Source organism: Alligator mississippiensis, chromosome 7, assembly GCF_030867095.1.
Source record: "Alligator mississippiensis isolate rAllMis1 chromosome 7, rAllMis1, whole genome shotgun sequence".
NCBI lineage: Eukaryota > Metazoa > Chordata > Crocodylia > Alligatoridae > Alligator > Alligator mississippiensis.
The window spans coordinates 77,752,165-77,768,634 of record NC_081830.1 but is presented as its reverse complement, the minus strand read 5'-3'; the positions used below and the strand labels follow the sequence as shown (position 1 = coordinate 77,768,634).

General features: G+C 48.1%; 1 protein-coding gene across 4 annotated transcripts in view; it reads right to left on the bottom strand.

Moving 5' to 3' along the window:
* NAALADL2 (N-acetylated alpha-linked acidic dipeptidase like 2) overlaps positions 1-16,470 on the bottom strand; it is a 1,094,482-nt gene that overhangs the window by 727,072 nt on the left and 350,940 nt on the right. For 3 of the 4 annotated variants that reach the window (XM_059731157.1, XM_059731158.1, XM_019478566.2), the window contains one exon: positions 14,118-14,195. The exons of the other annotated variant lie outside the window; for it this stretch is intronic. Coding sequence is in view for 1 of the 3 variants with exons in the window: in XM_019478566.2 (XP_019334111.1) it covers positions 14,118-14,195 (78 nt within the window). In the remaining 2 variants the exon portion in view is untranslated. The remainder of the gene's footprint in view (positions 1-14,117; positions 14,196-16,470) is intronic. 4 annotated transcript variants of the gene reach the window in all.

The following is a 16,470-nucleotide window of genomic DNA, read 5'->3' as shown; positions in this document are numbered from 1 at the left end:
TCTGGTCGGTTTATCCACGTTGTACAAGAAGCAACATAGATATTTCTGTCAACACTATGAGGCAATGAAAGAGAGGGCTGGCATGTCTTCTACCTTTCTCACCAGAAAATCAAAACAAGAGTGCAAACCCCTTACTTGCTAAATGTCTGAACATTAACTCTGGATGTGGGTGAATCTTCCCCTCTGGTCCTGTTTATACGAACTCACTGCCTATGTGTAATCTGGGGTATTCTCTGAAATGATTCAAGGGGGCTTAAAGTTGCAAGGGTCATCTAAGTATGCCTTTAGTTTTGCAAGCACATTAGAAACATTCTTGCTACAGCAGGCACCCGTCAAACAATTATGCTTTTTTTAAAAGGATGCTGCACACCATTTCAGAACCTACTCTGAATGACTCCAAATACTTGTTAGGGTTTATCCATTTTCATATCACACATAAAAGAGAAATGAAGGTGAAACCTGTGTTCCTCTCGCAGGAATCAGTCTGTTACCTATGTCACTTTCTCAACTATTCATCCATCCACACCCAATAATCCTGTGATCTTAGTCAGAGCACACTCATGAAGAATGATTCATAGTTGTTATGCAGCCACTTGATGTTAATGGCAAAGTTGACATCTTAAATCACAGCTGTTTCCTTATGATGGCCAAGGGGCAAAGCAACACTTTTGAAAACAGAGGCAAGTGTAGATTAGGGTAGCTACATAAAAGCAACATTTACAAGAAAAATGTGATGCAAAAACATTAGGGTCAAAAGTGCTATAAGCGAAGCACTCCATAAATTAAGCTTTATACAGTAATGTGTATACTTTGCAAGTTAACAGGTGTAGTCTGATACATTATTCCTCCTTATGTAAATGTTAATACTACCAAGAATTTGTTTCTGTCTCTAGATTAAAAAGTATAAAAGCTTTTACAACTAGGTTTTAATTTTTAACTAGGAAATAGTCTGTTTTCCATGTTGTATAAAAGTTTATGGTCCTGAAAAATAAACCCTTTTATAGTTAACAATGCCGTGTAAGTGCGACACAACCCTTTTACACTCTGTTTAGGCACATAGTGGCAAATTAATGAAGGAGCACCTGGTATGATGAACAAGGTAAGCTCAATTATTTATCATTATTGTAGTATAATTGTATATTGTAGTATAGTTGTACTTTATACCCAGGAAAGAAAAAGTGAGCAGGATAAGTAGTTTTATAAAAGTAATACATGATAAGTTAGAATCCCACAAGGACTTTGATAGACACTATGAAGTGTGGATAGGAATATGGAAAATAAATGATGCAGGGTTCACCAAAAGATAGTGTGAGTGGAGCGACGCAAAAGTCAGTATGCCTCACTGCTTGCAAAGATATTGTCATTTTTCAAAAAATCAAAATGAATCTGGGTATCTGAAAAGCAGTGGGATGGTTTTGTAAGTTGTGGATGGGCTTTGATAACCTTTGCGTTTGAAAGGCTGAAGTGTGTGCTCTGTCTCCATCACTCTAGACTGTAATTGCAATCAGAAAATGCTATGCTCAAAATTCCCTGCCTAGCATGTGTTTAATAGGTAATAAATGATTGCAAAGCTGGAGGGAAAAAATACAGAGAAAAATCAGAGCACAATACGCCTGTACCTGGCACAGTTGAATAACTGTAAGCATTAAAACAGGTCAACTTCTCAGTTATATTTTTCTCTTAAGACCCTCCAAAAAGCATGAAAATGTTCTGCTGTAAAGACATGCTCAGAGACAATTTACAGCAGCAGGTAAAGATCAGACTGTATCATGCACCAAGTAGGGAAAGCAAAGCTTATACCACCTACCCTGAGGAGATTCCCCTGAAAGGAAGATCCTATTTCACAGCCTGCTTGTTGGAGCGCAGCTGTAGGATAACTGCAGTATCTGATGAGCATGTGTCACCTCTCAGCTATCTCAATGATATTTTTGTCATGTGATTTATAACCTGTGGTGTGGATTAGGTGTGAAACTGTCTCCAGTGTAACAACCAGTTAGTTGTTTGCATGTTGAAAAAATTGCAATTCAAAATGACAATGCCTGAGATTCTGGCCCTCCTCACAACTTTTCCCCAACACAATACACCCTGAAGTTTTTCTGCCAGGATGTGCATGTGGCATCTAACCGATTCCCACGAAGGGACAGGTGTCATGTGTTCATTATGTGGGCTTGCTGGGGTGAAGGAGGATCAAGAAGCAGTTTGTGCAGGAGCCAGGCACAACCACAGCTCAAATTGCACAAGCGCATGCAATGATTCAACTGCTCGTGTGAGTTCTGGAGCCGTTCCCTACCTGAGGGAGAAAATCATCAAAGCGAGCAGGAGAGGAAAGCAGCTCTCTCACTACTTCAAACTTCTCCCTGGCCCAAGGCACTTGTCATTTACTCAGTGGGGCCTTGCAACATTTTTCATTGATGGCTGCAGGTACGCACAGCTCCACTCAGAGCATAAAGACTACACTAGAGATGACATAATTTGACTCATATTTAACACTGAAACATTAGTGGATCTTCAGCAAAATCATTTCAGATTGAAAAAAAAAAGTGACACCCTGTGCACAAAGGGAAATTTTACTTCAGTCTCTCAGAAAGCAGAAGAAATCACAATTTCAATTGTCAATAGCTTCTGCTGCTACCTTACCAAAGACATCCCCTTTTCTTCTTCATCAGAGGAAGCACTTGGAACTCCAGGTTACAAAAGTCTTATTTTGTTTTACAAATTATTTTGCCGAACAACTTAAGTACACCACGCTTCCTGCAACGTCTGTATTGTATTGTCTTTTCAATGGTCCCCAGTAATATTTTTTGCATGCCATAGAGGTACACTCCATAGGGGCCATTCAACGTATCTGACAATCCAGGCAAGGTACAGACGTTACACTTAGGCTAGGGACAGACATTAAAAAAAAACCTGAGCTTAAACTGATTCAATCTTTGCAGGTTAGTCTAACCTGCGCATATTGAACTGATTTGCAAATGAACAAACATTCACTTTTAATTCCAGAAATCCAGGCACGCACTTGCACTGACTCAGGCTAGAAGCTGGTGGGTGCTGCAGGGAGCCCTCCCTCCCCTTCCCAGCAGCTGCAAGGCTGGAGGAAAGCTGACCTGGGAGGCATAACCAGGCCCTAGCAGGCGGCTAAGTTTGATTGTGGAGGGGTTTAAACCCCACCCTGGCCTGCAGAAACGATGCCTGGAGGGGGCAGAGGGAAGCAGCCCTTGCAATGCTTGTTCCTGGATGCCAAAAGGGGATGGAGGGGGATTAAACTCCCCTGTCTCCCCTCTAGGGCATGGGGACCCCAGCCAGGATCTGCCCAGCTATGTTCCCTGCTCCCACAGTGATGGGTCCTGGCCAGAGCTGGCCAGCGTGGCCCTGCCGTCTCCTCAGGGCTGGGGCTGCGGGGCTGAGCCAGGCCAGCCTACAGCTGCTGCTGAGGGCAGACACAGGGGCTGGCCTGAGCTGAGCCACAGGGGCAAGTCTGGGGGACACTGGCTGGCTGAGCAGCTGGCTTCCTGGGCAAGCTTGGACATGCCAGTGGGCCCGGAGCCTGGCAGCCACTTGCCACAGGGCAGCCGCCCGCCTTCTCCTGTGCAGCACCCACTGGCTGCAGGGGCACTACTGGCTGTGCACTGGCCAGAGCCAGCAGGGATCCTCTGCTTCCCTCGCCCCTAACTGCCACTGCTTCTGTGCAGCTCCGGGTAGGCGAATGGAAGCTTTAGTCCTGCGGCTTCTGCCCAGTGCACGCAGCTCTGGCTCCAGCTCCGGCTGCTTTCCACCCACCTCTGCCGCACGGGCTGGTCATCACACCGGGTGGGCAGAAAGTAGCCGGAGCTTGAGCCAGAGCTCCAGACACCAGGCAGAAGCTGCTGAGCTAAAGCTTCCACCCACCCACCCACCCAGAGCCGCACGGCAGCGCAGGAGCTGCAGCTGGAGGTGAGGGGAACAGAACAGCCCTGCTGAGCCCAGCGAGCACACAGCTTCACCCCCCCTTCCCACTCCTCCTGCCCCTGCTGTGCCACTCTGGGAGGTGAGGGGGGGCAGGTGTTGATTCAGCCCAGAGCATGGAGCTCTGGCTCCAGCTCCAACTGCCTTCCTCCACCTCCCCAGCATGAGCCCCTTGCAGGGGGAAATGGTGGAAAGCAGCTGGAGCTGGATCGCCATGCTCTGAGCAGCAGACATGAAGCTAAAGTAACCCCCAGCTTGTCGCCAGGAGTGGTGCAGCAGAGAAGGCGTAGGAGGGGGTGGGGACAGAGCTGCTGAAGGTGAAGGGAAGCTGCATGCTAGCTGGGCCCAGCAGGGCTGTTCTGCTCCCCTCACCTCCAGCTGCAGCTCCTGATCCTGCCCAACCACGCAGCGCTGCTCTGTGTGGGTGGAAGCTTTAGCCTGGTGGCTTCTGCCAAGTGCCTGACTCGAGCTCCAGCTGCTTTCCGCCCGCCCTGTGCAATGAGCAGCACCTGTGTGTGCCTGTGTGGGGGGCACAGAAAGCAGCCAGAGCTCCGTGCATTGGGCAGAAGCCATGGGGCTAAAGCTTCCACTCACCTAGCCAGAGCTGTGTGGCAGTGGCAGAAGCAGCTGGGGGCAAGGGAGGCAGAAGAGCCCTGCCAGACCCAGCCAGGGCACAGCCTGTGGTGCAGCTGCAATTGGCAGGTGCTGCACAGGACAGGGGCACAGTGGGCGATGCAAGTCCTCATGGCAGGCAGCTGGCAGACTCCAGGTCCACTGATGCCTCCAAGCTGGCCCAGGAAGCCTGGTACTGGGCCAGCTACCGTCCATGCCCTCCAGCCCGAGCCAAGGGGCCAGCCCCTGTGCATCTGCCTCAGCAGCACCTGTAGGCCAGCCCAGCTCAGTCCCATAACCTCAGCCCTACAGCTGCGGGTGAGGCAGACAGATGGCAGTGCCATGGTAGTCAGCTCTGGCCATTCTCCCACACCTGCTTGCTGAAGTGGGGAAGGGGGCGAATGTCTGATGGGCTGCTACACTCCAGCCAGGCAAACCTCAGTTGTGGTCCCCTGGTGGGAGAGGGGAGTGGGGAATAAACCCCTTCCCTGCTCCCTTCACCTCAGGGGGCGAAACCGGCTGGCATCTGGCCATTCTCCAACCCCCAGCTAGAGATCAGAGGGGCAGGGACAGCCCTGCTCTCTGCAGCAGAGAGCACAGCACAGTCCAGGGCTGCAGAGCATGCTGGGATGCTGGGGGACTATGATTTAACTTAAACAAGAAAGGGATCTGGGACAGAAGTTCCATAAAACAGTTTCACCCAAATCACGTTAAGCCTCATACTACATTCAACTAGGCTTATCTTAAATCAGTTTCGGCCATTTTGAAACTGGTTTATGTGCACTGAACTTCTGTTTTGTTACAGATTTAAACCAGTTTTTGATCACTTAAACTGGTTTATGTGTAATGTCTGTCCCTAGCCTTTATGCACACAGAAAACTCTTTACACCGTAACAGAACACATGTTCACAGAATATAAAGCACCTTAAAAATGGCCCTAAGTTAACCCTGGATGGATATATATTAACCTAAAGTGTTTTTTCTTACAGTGATTTATCAAACACCTGTGCCAGATCCCATCGGGGGTTAACGTAGAGCATGACTGCCAACATCCCAGGCAGCATTGCACATTTCTGCTCTAGTCTTGGACAGAATTAGCTTGCTCTTCCCAAGTGCAAGGCTGGTCTTGCCCCCTCAGCTATCTCTGATCCAAGTCAGTGCCAGCCTCTGATCCCAGTCCCACATGAAGCCTGGTCAGGGTGGGGATGGAATGGGAGTTTCTATTCACAAACCACCCCAGCCATGTGATGCACTTCAGCCTGCTGGGAGGGATGCAGCAGAGGAAGGAGTCTGGGGTCCCTCTCCTGGCAGCCAGTGCCAAAGCATCCCATCTCCCCAGTCTCACTCCACTGCCCCCCCACCCCCCACCCACTAGCAACTGTCAGCAGTGGCTGGGGGGGAGAGGGGGATTGAACCCCCGACCATGAGGGCTGTCCCACAACTTGCTGGCTTGGGGCTTCAGGGAAGGGGGGAGCAGGCCACATGCACACAGCAGGGGAGCTCTGTCCACCCACTCCTGCTGCCCGAGTAATCTGGCAGCTGCAGCCAGAAGCTATAGAGCAGGGCTGCTCCAGTTTCTGTTGCACTGGGAATTGAGGCCAGTGGCAGGGGAGGGCCCTCCTACAGCTTGCTGGCTTGAGGGCCAGGGGGCCACCCCTGGCCCCTGTTTGTTCCTGGCACAGCAAAACACAGGGCCAGGAAGTTTTGCTGCAGCAGCTCCCTGCTACTGTCAAAAGCCTGGAGCAGAGGGTAAGGGAAACCCCACCAGGAAGGACCCCCACCACCTTACTATCTGTGGTCTTTGTGGGGGCCAGGTCATGTCCCCATGACAGAGTGGGGCTCCCCCCTTCCCCACCTGCCCAAGCCTCTTGACAGTGGCAGCCAGCAGCTGCAGGAGGGGCAGCCCAGCCCAGTGCTTCTCTGCACTGGGAACTGGGGCCAGGGGGGTGGCAGGGAGCCCCTATGCTGTGCAGACTTGGCCCAGCCCCACAAAAGACTCCAGCTAGCAAGCTGTGGGGGGCTCATGTTAGGGGGCTCCTCTCAGTTGCAGAAGAAGTGTTTCTTGCACTGTTTTTTGCTGCACCAGGAAATTTTGCGGGGGTGGGGGAGAGAGGTGGAAAAGGAGCCCCCCTCCTTGTTGGACAGGTCCACCCCAGCTTTCTGTCTGCAATTTCAGGGGGGGCCAGGCCAGGCCCTTCACAGTAGGGGACTCCTTTCCCCTAGTTGCAGCCACCAGCAGCAGTGTGAGTTCCCTGTGCTGCTTTCTGCTGTGATAGGAACTCTGATGGGTTGAGGGGTGGAGAAGGAGCCCCCCTGCCACGTAGGGACCCAACCTGGCCCCCAGCAAGAACCAAACTGGGAAGCTGGAGGAGGCCTGCCCAGCAGGGGGGCTCCTTCCCTCCTGCCTCCCCCCCACCCCCCCCACCAGAGGCCCCAGCACTGCAAAAAGTAATACAGGGAACTTGCACTGCTGCTTGCCACTGCTGGTTGTAGCTGGGCAAAAGAAGGCCCCTGCTCAGGTCTTGCTAGGGGCCAGGTCAGCCCTCTCATGGCAGGGGAGCTAGTTATCCCCAGCTGCAGCCAGCAGCAGCAATGCGAGTTCCCTGTCACTTTTCACTGCACCAGAAACTCTGGGGGGAGGGGGGAAAGGAGCCCCCCTGTGGTACAGGCCTGGCCCCGCTCTCATCAGGACCCAAGCTGGGAAGCTGGGGGTGCCCTCCCAGCAGGGAGGCTCCTTTTCCACCACCATCCTTGCCAGAATTCCTGGCACAGTGAAAAACAGCACAGGGAACTTGTGCTGCTGCTGGTGGCTGCAGCTGGGAGAAAGGAGCCCTTCCACCATGAAGTACCTCCCCCCCCCCCCTTTGTTGCTGGCTGGGGTCTGGAGAAGCCCAAACCAGGTCCATTCAACAAGGTGGCTCCCTTCCCCCCTTCTCTCCATGCTGCTGATAGTCCCCAAATGGCAGGGGAACAGGGCAGGGTGGAAGCCACTCCAGCAGCCTCCTTGGAAGTATGTGGGAGTGCCCCCTGCCTTCTGGTCTTGGCCAGTGCAGGCAGGCACAGACCACCTCCCCCCACCACTGAACAGCACACATTAGTGAACATACTATAACTTATATTATAGCACTTTAAGTAAGTGCAGTAGTTAAAGCACTTTCTGCCAGGGGCTTTTTGAATGTCTGTACTTAGCTCCAAAGTTTATTTTACTAACATCCAGATTACCTGCTAAATGCTGTGCAAAGCAAAGCTGAACACAGTAAATGTGGAATTTGTGCTTGGCACAGCTCAAACAACTATACAGAAAAACAATGCAAACCGAATAATAATATACTGAACATTGGTGTATTGCCTCCTGCTGACCCCCTGATACCACTTGAAGTATGAAGGATGTTCTCTGCAGGCCTAGTTTTTGTGGCACAGAAGTGCAGAAGAAGATTAAACTCCTAAACTACCACCACGGGAGGAGGGGTAGAGGTTAGGGATTTCAGTAATTTTAAAAAGGAAGCCACAAAAAGGGAATACATAAATAATAAATAGTAATAGGTAGTAATATATCTAATCACAAGTCTAGTAATAAATCTGTTCCCAGCCTATAAAGGTAAAATACTCTGAATATGCCTTTGTTGTACTTTTCAGCTATAGATCTCAAAATACTCTTTTAAGCTAGGCATTATCCCCATTTTACAAGTAGAAAATATAAGCACAGAAATGCAAGATTTGGGTCACAGCAGGTAAGAGGTTCAGCTGTTGGGCTCAGACAGAACTGCAGTGATATATCTATACAGATGTCCATGCAAGTACAGTCATATACTCTTGCATGCTGTAGAATCAGAGCCTTAAGTTAGACAGTCCTGTGGATCTATATCTATGGGTGGCTAAATTTCTGTTGACTTGGGTTTGAATATTTCCTCTGAAGTATTTTATTAAACACCTTTAAGCATGGTTACGAGGTCAGTATTCACATTTGCAACCAGGGTAACCTGATGTTTGCCTAAAATAAAGGTATGCTAGTCAACCTACAACACTGGTAGAACTTGAAAACAGAAAATTGGGGGAAAAAGCTGCTGAGCAACAATATATCACAATTAAATTAATGGAGTTTTGGGGAGGATCCAGGAAAGATCTTGCAGTTTCTGCCTCTTCTTTATAATGTCACAGTTCTAATTTACCTCATTTATATTAATGAACAGTGGGTTGCACAACTATTAGCATGATTGAAAATTGCACTAATGCTTAGTAAATCTGCTTCTAATTATTATGATTAACGAGAAGTTGATCATCTTGGACCAGATTAACAACTCAGAGTAACTGAAATAGAGTAAAAGAGATTTTTCTTGGTCTTCTTCCGGTCTTTAATATTTTTATTTAATGAAATCCTGAGCAGTCCACTCAGTAAAGTTACATTCTAATTCACTATAACAAACATTTGCATATATTTGCATAGACGATGCCACATCTATCAATATATTTATCTGAACTTAATTAGTTTCAAAACTGCATTAAAACTTAGCCTTATGATAAACTTAATACTGTGGTAATGTTTCATTCGATAGTTGGATAATAACTTTAGCCCTGTAGCTTTTTCACCAAGTAGCTCCAGCGTATCTGTCTAGTGCAAGAACTCCCACCTTGTTACACTGGACACTATCGGGTCCTTTTCAAAGGACACTTTTCCAGCTGGCACATGAAACTCCATGAACTGAATTCTGTACATTTTAAAAGAGATTCTGGCAGCTTGAAAGCTAGTAACAGTTTTAAGAAATAAATAAGCTAGAACAGTTTCAGGTACCATGATCATTCTTGATTCCCCTAGGTGGTTGGTTCCCCTATTTCTGTGGTTTCACTGTATTTTTAATAATGTTTCTTTCTGCTGTTTCTGTGAGAAAAGCCCACAAAAACAGTGGAAGGAAGAGGCAAAAGGTGAGAGGCAAAATGACTGTACATACACACGAAACCAACCACAGGTCTATTCATGTTATCTGATGTCTTTCAGTTAGAGAACTCTTAGGCCACGTCCAGATGAGCGTGGACATTTGGTTCCCTGGTGACAAGTAGCAGCAGCACACCTTGTGCCAGGGCTACCTGTTCCCAGGGAAAACCTGTGCCACATGTGCTCTGGCACATGGCAGGTTATCCCAGGTGGGTAGGGGAAGCTGGGGACAGCAACTATACTGGTCCCAGCAGCCTTAACTGGGGTCCTGGGAGCCAGGGAAGCTGCAGCTGCGGCGGTCCTGCAGCTGGGAACCTGGCCAGAAGCCAGAGTGTGGCTCCAGCTGTCCAGGCTCTGGTTTTGGTCGGCAGCTCTGCTGCCACATGGCACCATACTGCTTTGATTCCCCGCCTTTTTTTTTTAACCCCAGGACATCCCAGATTAAAAAAATCCCCCAGCACTGCAAAGTAACAGCGTAGGGAATGCCTGAATGTGTAGTATGTGGCATCACAGACCGGTCTGCGGTGCCACATACCACATCATCACACTTGTCTGGATGCGGCCTTAGGCATTATACAAAACAATAGGCATAACATTTCCAAATGGCACATGGCTACAGATGAATGAAGAACCTTGAGCCATGAGATTCAATAAGCAAAAAGAGGCGTAAAGCTTTTTAAAACATCAGTATTTTCAGATTTGCAGTTTTGCTTTGGCCCAATCAGAGGTCAGGTACCAAATTCAGATTGAAATACAGGTGGCTCTCTTAGCAGACTGAAAATTTTGATTTGGACACTTTGGTAGTTAAAATATGAGCTTTCTTTCTCCTTACTTCCTTCAACCCTGCATTTATGCAAGGGATTGGACTAGATGACCAAAGGGTTCCTTCAATCCAATGATTCTATAGTAACTTGAAGTCAACCATTCCTTGGACTGAACCTCTAGAAGGATTGGGAATATTGGTATTAAGAACTATCCTAATATCTTACTCTTTCAGACAGATAGAGGCACAGGAGTTCATGGATATCATGCCCCCTGTATACAAAATCACCACCACAAACAAAAAGGAAAAGAGAGCCTGCATTCTAATATCCAAGGGATGATGGTTTCCTTGATAGAAGTGTTAAAGCTTCCACCTCAAAGAGGGCTAAGTGGGAGAGTCTACTCCAGATGTGGATTCAGCCAGTGTACTTCTGATCTATATTTTTCAACAGCTTGTTTTCCCACACTGTACAATGAGGCTTATTCATCCCTCTAATGGCTAAGCCTGTGTTGGGTGTAAAGGGATTTTGCCTCTGAATTATAGAATGGTATCTCCTCGTTTTGCACAGATCTTTGCATAACACAGCTATTAAGGTTTCGTCCCACACACGACACATTTACAGCCAGGGGTGTAAATGAAACAAAGCTTGTGTATATATATTCCACTGATCAAGAGCAGAAGTTCCCAAACTTTTTCTTATTGAATACCCCAGATTTACCAGTTGCCCCCATACTTCTACCAGCATGTGTTTTATATTTTAACCCATTCAGTGCCAATTATTATAACAATAATGAAAATTAAATCTGCTATTACACAATTTCTCCCATTTACCCTTCAGAGATGTCTTCCGTACCCCCAGGCATATATGTACCACAGCTTGGGAACTCCTGATCTAGGGGAATCCTCCCAGGTTTGTTCTCCTGGTAGAAAAACTTACCCAGACATCCCTGAACAGACATTTGAATGTTGAGCCCCAGAAGAGAAAAGAGCATACTTCTCAACATCCTTTGCAGGCTCCCCAGACTGCCTGAAGACAGATAGCAGCAGTGCATAGGGCAGCCCTGAGCAGTCTGAGTGTCTCCCTACAGCACAACGTGGGGATTGTAAAGAGGGTGTGTTCTACTCCTTACTCAGGTGGAGCAGTAGAGTCCAGCCTAAGCGACACCCTGTTTCCCTAGAGAGTGGGGTAACAGCCTGGGATGCTGGAAGACTGTGCAGTGGCTTCTCTCAGAAGGGAACATGTACAGACATTTGCTCTGCCAAAACAAATTCTCCCATGAATAATTTAATCCTAGTTCTTCCCAGGTTATTTTTTCCTGGAGTGACTATTTTTGCTCTGGAAGAAAAATCTGAGTAAAGCAGAAGAATCACTTCCTTGGTTTTGCTTGAGATGCATTAGTTGATGCATGCCATAGTATTGTTTGCCCTGCTGGCTACAGCATCACACTGACATCTCATATTTATACTATGATCTACTATTACCCCTAGTTCCCTTTCTGTCGTGGTGCTAGTTACTTTGGCACCACTGAGCCTATAAGTAGGTTGGGGATTGTTTGTCCCCAGATAGAGCACTGATTCTGATCAGTCTCCAACTTGCCAGCCTGTCTAGGTCCACCTATATCTGCAGCCTATCTTCAAGCATGCCCACACTCCCCCATAACTTGATGTCATCCACGAACTTGGTCAGTGAGCTCTTCATTCCCACATCCAAATCATTGATAAAGGTGTTGAAAAGCACTGGAGCAAGAACAGACCCCTGAGGGACACCACTGGCCACTTCTTGCCACGACGACACAGATCTGTTCATTAGAACTCTCTGGGTCCAACTCCACAGCCAGCTTCCCACTGATCTAACTCCCGAGCAGTTAAGCCTGCAATCCTCCAATTTTCCCATGAGAACATCACGGAATACCAGATCAAAAGGCCTTTTGGAAGTCTAGGTATACAATGTCAACCTCCTCTCTCTTATCCAGGTGGTGAGTTACCAGGCCATAGAAGATGAGATTCGTAAGACAAGACCTACCCATGACAAATCCATGCTGGCTGTCATTCAGAATTCTACCTCCTGCAAGCGTATTGCACATAGACTCCTTGATGAATTTTTCCAGGATTTTCCCTGGGATAGAAATTAGGCTAACTGGCCTATAGTTGCCCGGGTCCTCTCTCCTCCCCTTCTTGAAGATGGGCACAACATTGGCCCTCTTCCAGTTTTCAGGGACCTCACCCGAGCATGAGTTTTGGAAGTTTTGCCAAAGGTCCTGCAATGACTTCGGCCAGCTCCTTCAGCACTCTTGGATGAAGTTCATCTGGTCCTGCTGACTTATAAATGTCTAACTTTTCTAACTGATCACATACCAACTCAACGTCAATTGTAGGAAGGCAGTCATTCCCACTGTGAAAGGGGCAGTAAAAGCCTCCCTAGTGAGTCCTAGACCTCCGCCCCACGTGCCCAATACTCACCACAGCAGCCCAAATGAGCAGTGGCTGGGAGGAAACGCGGACGTAGGCTCCGTGATTCCAGAGCTCCCTGAAGCTGTGGATCAGTAAGGGGTGAGGGCAAAGCCTCAGCAAGATGCGGGCTGCTCAGATAGCAACTGGGAGAGCAGCTGAGTGGCCGGCGGGGGAAGAGCAAGATGTCGGCCAGGAGATTCATTTGAAGTCCTAGTCAGCCCTAAGGCAGGGCGGGTTTATGTACCCAAGTCGGCCTGAAGCTGAGGAACCGGCTGTGGGGGAAGATTGTACTGGGCAAGAATGCCCGACTCATCCCAGGGCGGGAATCTGGATGAAAGGAGATATCATCCAGAGGAAGATCCGCAGAGTGCTGCGTTTGTCCAGGCCGTGGACATGGTAAGGGTGGGGTAAAGGGGAGGTTTGAAGCCCCATGAAGAAAAGACCAGGGTTGAGACCTCTTCACTTTTGGGGACCACCTGAAGCGAACTGCCTCCCTAACAAGAAACATCAAAGATGTGGCAGGTGAGTAGGAGTAGCACCCATACCATCTAGGTGGCACCTAAGCCCAAGTCTCACCCCAACGTTGCTTGGGAGCAAGGCACCTATTAAGAAGAGGCCGAAGCCCTACTACACCTACAAGCAACACCCACCATGACCATTCTGTACCCTATCAGTTATGATTTTCCCTTTAGTCCTGTGAAATACCGAAGCAAAGTAGTCATTCAGGAGTTCAGTTTTCTCCAGAGTGTCGGTAACTAGCTGTGCTGAGTTGTTAAGCAATGGCCCCACACTTCCATTTGTTTTCTTTCTATTCCATACATAGCTAAAGGACTGCTTATTGTCCTTGATTTCTGTTGCTAGTTTAAATTCAGTCACTATCTTAGCCTTTCTAATCTGCTCCCTACAAATGTGGACCATCGTTGTTTAATCCTCCTTGGGGACTGTCCCAAACTTCCATTCTTTGTATGCCTCTTTCTTCTTTTACAAGAGGACCATGATATCCCTATGAAGCCAAGGGGGCTTCCCAGCCCTTCTGCTACCTTTCCTTAGCATGGGAATGGACTTCTTTTATGCTTCAAGGATCATGTCCTTGAGGAACAATCACTGTTCATGCACTTCTTTCACCTAAACGCTCACAGTTAAGTGTCTCTCACCTTGGCCCCCTGAAGCTTGATCCAGAGGGTTTTAAGCCGCTTATCTTTGAAGCCAATGTCAGCCTTCAAGGAGGTGTACTGCTCCCTCACAAAGAGAGCTACACCTCTACCTTTCTTCCCTACTTGGTCCCTTCTGTGCAGGGTGTAGCCCTCTGTGGCTATGTTCCAATCATGTGAGGAGTCCCGCCAGGTCTCCGTAATCCATACTAGATGGTAATGCCCACCATGGCTGGGGAATCCCCACAGTGCCTGAACACTCACTTACCTGTAGTGTTGAAGCTGGAAACCCGCCCTGGGACAGGTAGCCCTGGTAAGCTGGAGGATGCCGCAGACGACCAGACACCTGGGAAAGGAAATCCAGGTATCAGCATAGGAGTGACCACAATAGATCAAAGGGTACAGAGCTGACCATAACCCCACCCACGTGGGATTTCATCAGCAGGTACACCTGGGGGCAGCCAGGACAGCAAGACGGCAGCCCAAAGGGCATCAGCAGGACCCAGTGATGGTAAGAAACCGCCTGAGAGCCCTTTGGATCTTTCTGCAGGATTTGAGTGGTTATGGATACAAAATCCCCCAGTGGTGAAGTATCAGGACCATAAGGGTCATTTGGGCATTAGGAAACACCCCACAGGATACTGCAATATGTGGCCAGGTGCCAGCTGACCCAGAACATTGGTTCTCCCAGGATATACCCAAAATGGGGGACCAGACAAGGGCCATACAAATCGCACCACGTGCAGCTTGGAGCACAAAAGAGAAGCACCAAACGCAGTGAGTATCATTCCCCTGCTCACTTGCATCACTCAAGTAATATCAGTTCTGGTATTGTTAAGTTCCCAGTTTATCAGTTGGAGAGGCCATAACCACATTCCTGCCAAGAACCATGAGGGCAGGCTTTCTTTGAGAACAGGTGATGTCTGCAGCACACCCAGGTTCCAGCGAAACCAAACCACACCACCCGACCAGGAAGGGCTGGGATGTAGAGGAGTATGAGCCTCACAGAAGAAGTACCAGATGAAGCACCCAAGGTCATAGAGAAACACTGGACACACCTTCAGGTAGAACCTCACGTAACATCAAGTCATGGAAGCTGAGTAGACCATGGCGCAGCATGCCCAAATGGGCAGGGTATGCTAGGAGTGGTGTTGCAAACACGGGCCTGCCACAACCACCTATGACCTGCATATTTTTCCTTTATAAGACTATAGGTCTTTGATTCTGGCTATATTCAAATTATGTTTGAATATACCAAGCTTACCAAGACAAAAATGTCTGCTCTATATATGACCCACACATTATAATTTACAAACCGCAATTTCGCCTATCACATCGAATATGTTTCTCCAGACCACTGCTAAAAATATCAAATAACTTAGGGCTGAGAACCAAGCCCCACAGCACATTAGTATAAATACCCTCACCCTTGCCAATTAACAACTACATTTCAAGATATCGTTTTGCTAGTTATATTAGTAAATCCTCTATTGATTCTTAATCTTTAGATAAGATTCTGTTTGGCACTCAGTTAAAAGCCAACTTGGAGGCTTTATTTCAAAATACAATTAAAAAAGCCAGGAATAGCCAACAAAAATGACTAGATAAGAAACAACTTCCTTCTACTTGAAGTTATCTTCTATAAACTGTAAATTACCTACCAGGCTTAAACCAGTTTGTTTTCTCACTGTTCCTCTCACACTGTTTGAGTGAATACCATAAATACTTTAATATGTGTAATTCCCAGAAACTGTATATATTGTATGACAAAGTCAGTAGCCAAAACTGGTTGGACAGCCTTACAGAGGAACCAGGATGAAGTTAACCCCCACAATTCTCACACATCCTCTATCAGCTTGATTACTTTGTTGCACAGGAAAATTAAGCATAAGAACATTCCAACATGATGACTACACAGTCCGGTGGGTGGCGAATTGGATGGATGGATTGGATCCACCCAGAGAGTCATGGTGGATGGGTTGGTTTCGACCTGGAAGGGTGTGGGCAGTGGGGTCCCGCAGGGCTCGGTCCTTGGACCGATACTCTTTAATGTCTTCATCAGCGACTTGGACGAGGGAGTCAAATGTACTCTGTCCAAGTTTGCAGATGACACAAAGCTATGGGGAGAAGTGGACACACTGGAGGGCAGGGAACAGCTGCAAGCAGACCTGGACAGGTTGGACAAGTGGGCAGAAAACAACAGAATGCAGTTCAACAAGGAGAAATGCAAAGTGCTGCACCTAGGGAGGAAAAATGTCCAGCACACCTACAGCCTAGGGAATGACCTGCTGGGTGGCACGGAAGTGGAAAGGGATCTTGGAGTCCTAGTGGACTCCAAGATGAACATGAGTCGGCAGTGTGACGACGCCATCAGAAAAGCCAATGGCACTTTATCGTGCATCAACAGATGCATGACGAATAGGTCCAAGCAGGTGATACTTCCCCTCTATCGGGCGCTGGTCAGACCGCAGTTGGAGTACTGCGTGCAATTCTGGGCGCCGCAATTCAAGAGGGTTGCGGATAACCTGGAGAGGGTCCAGAGAAGGACCACTCGTATGGTTAAGGGCCTGCAGACCAAGCCCTACGACGAGAGACTAGAGAAACTGGACCTTTTCAGCCTC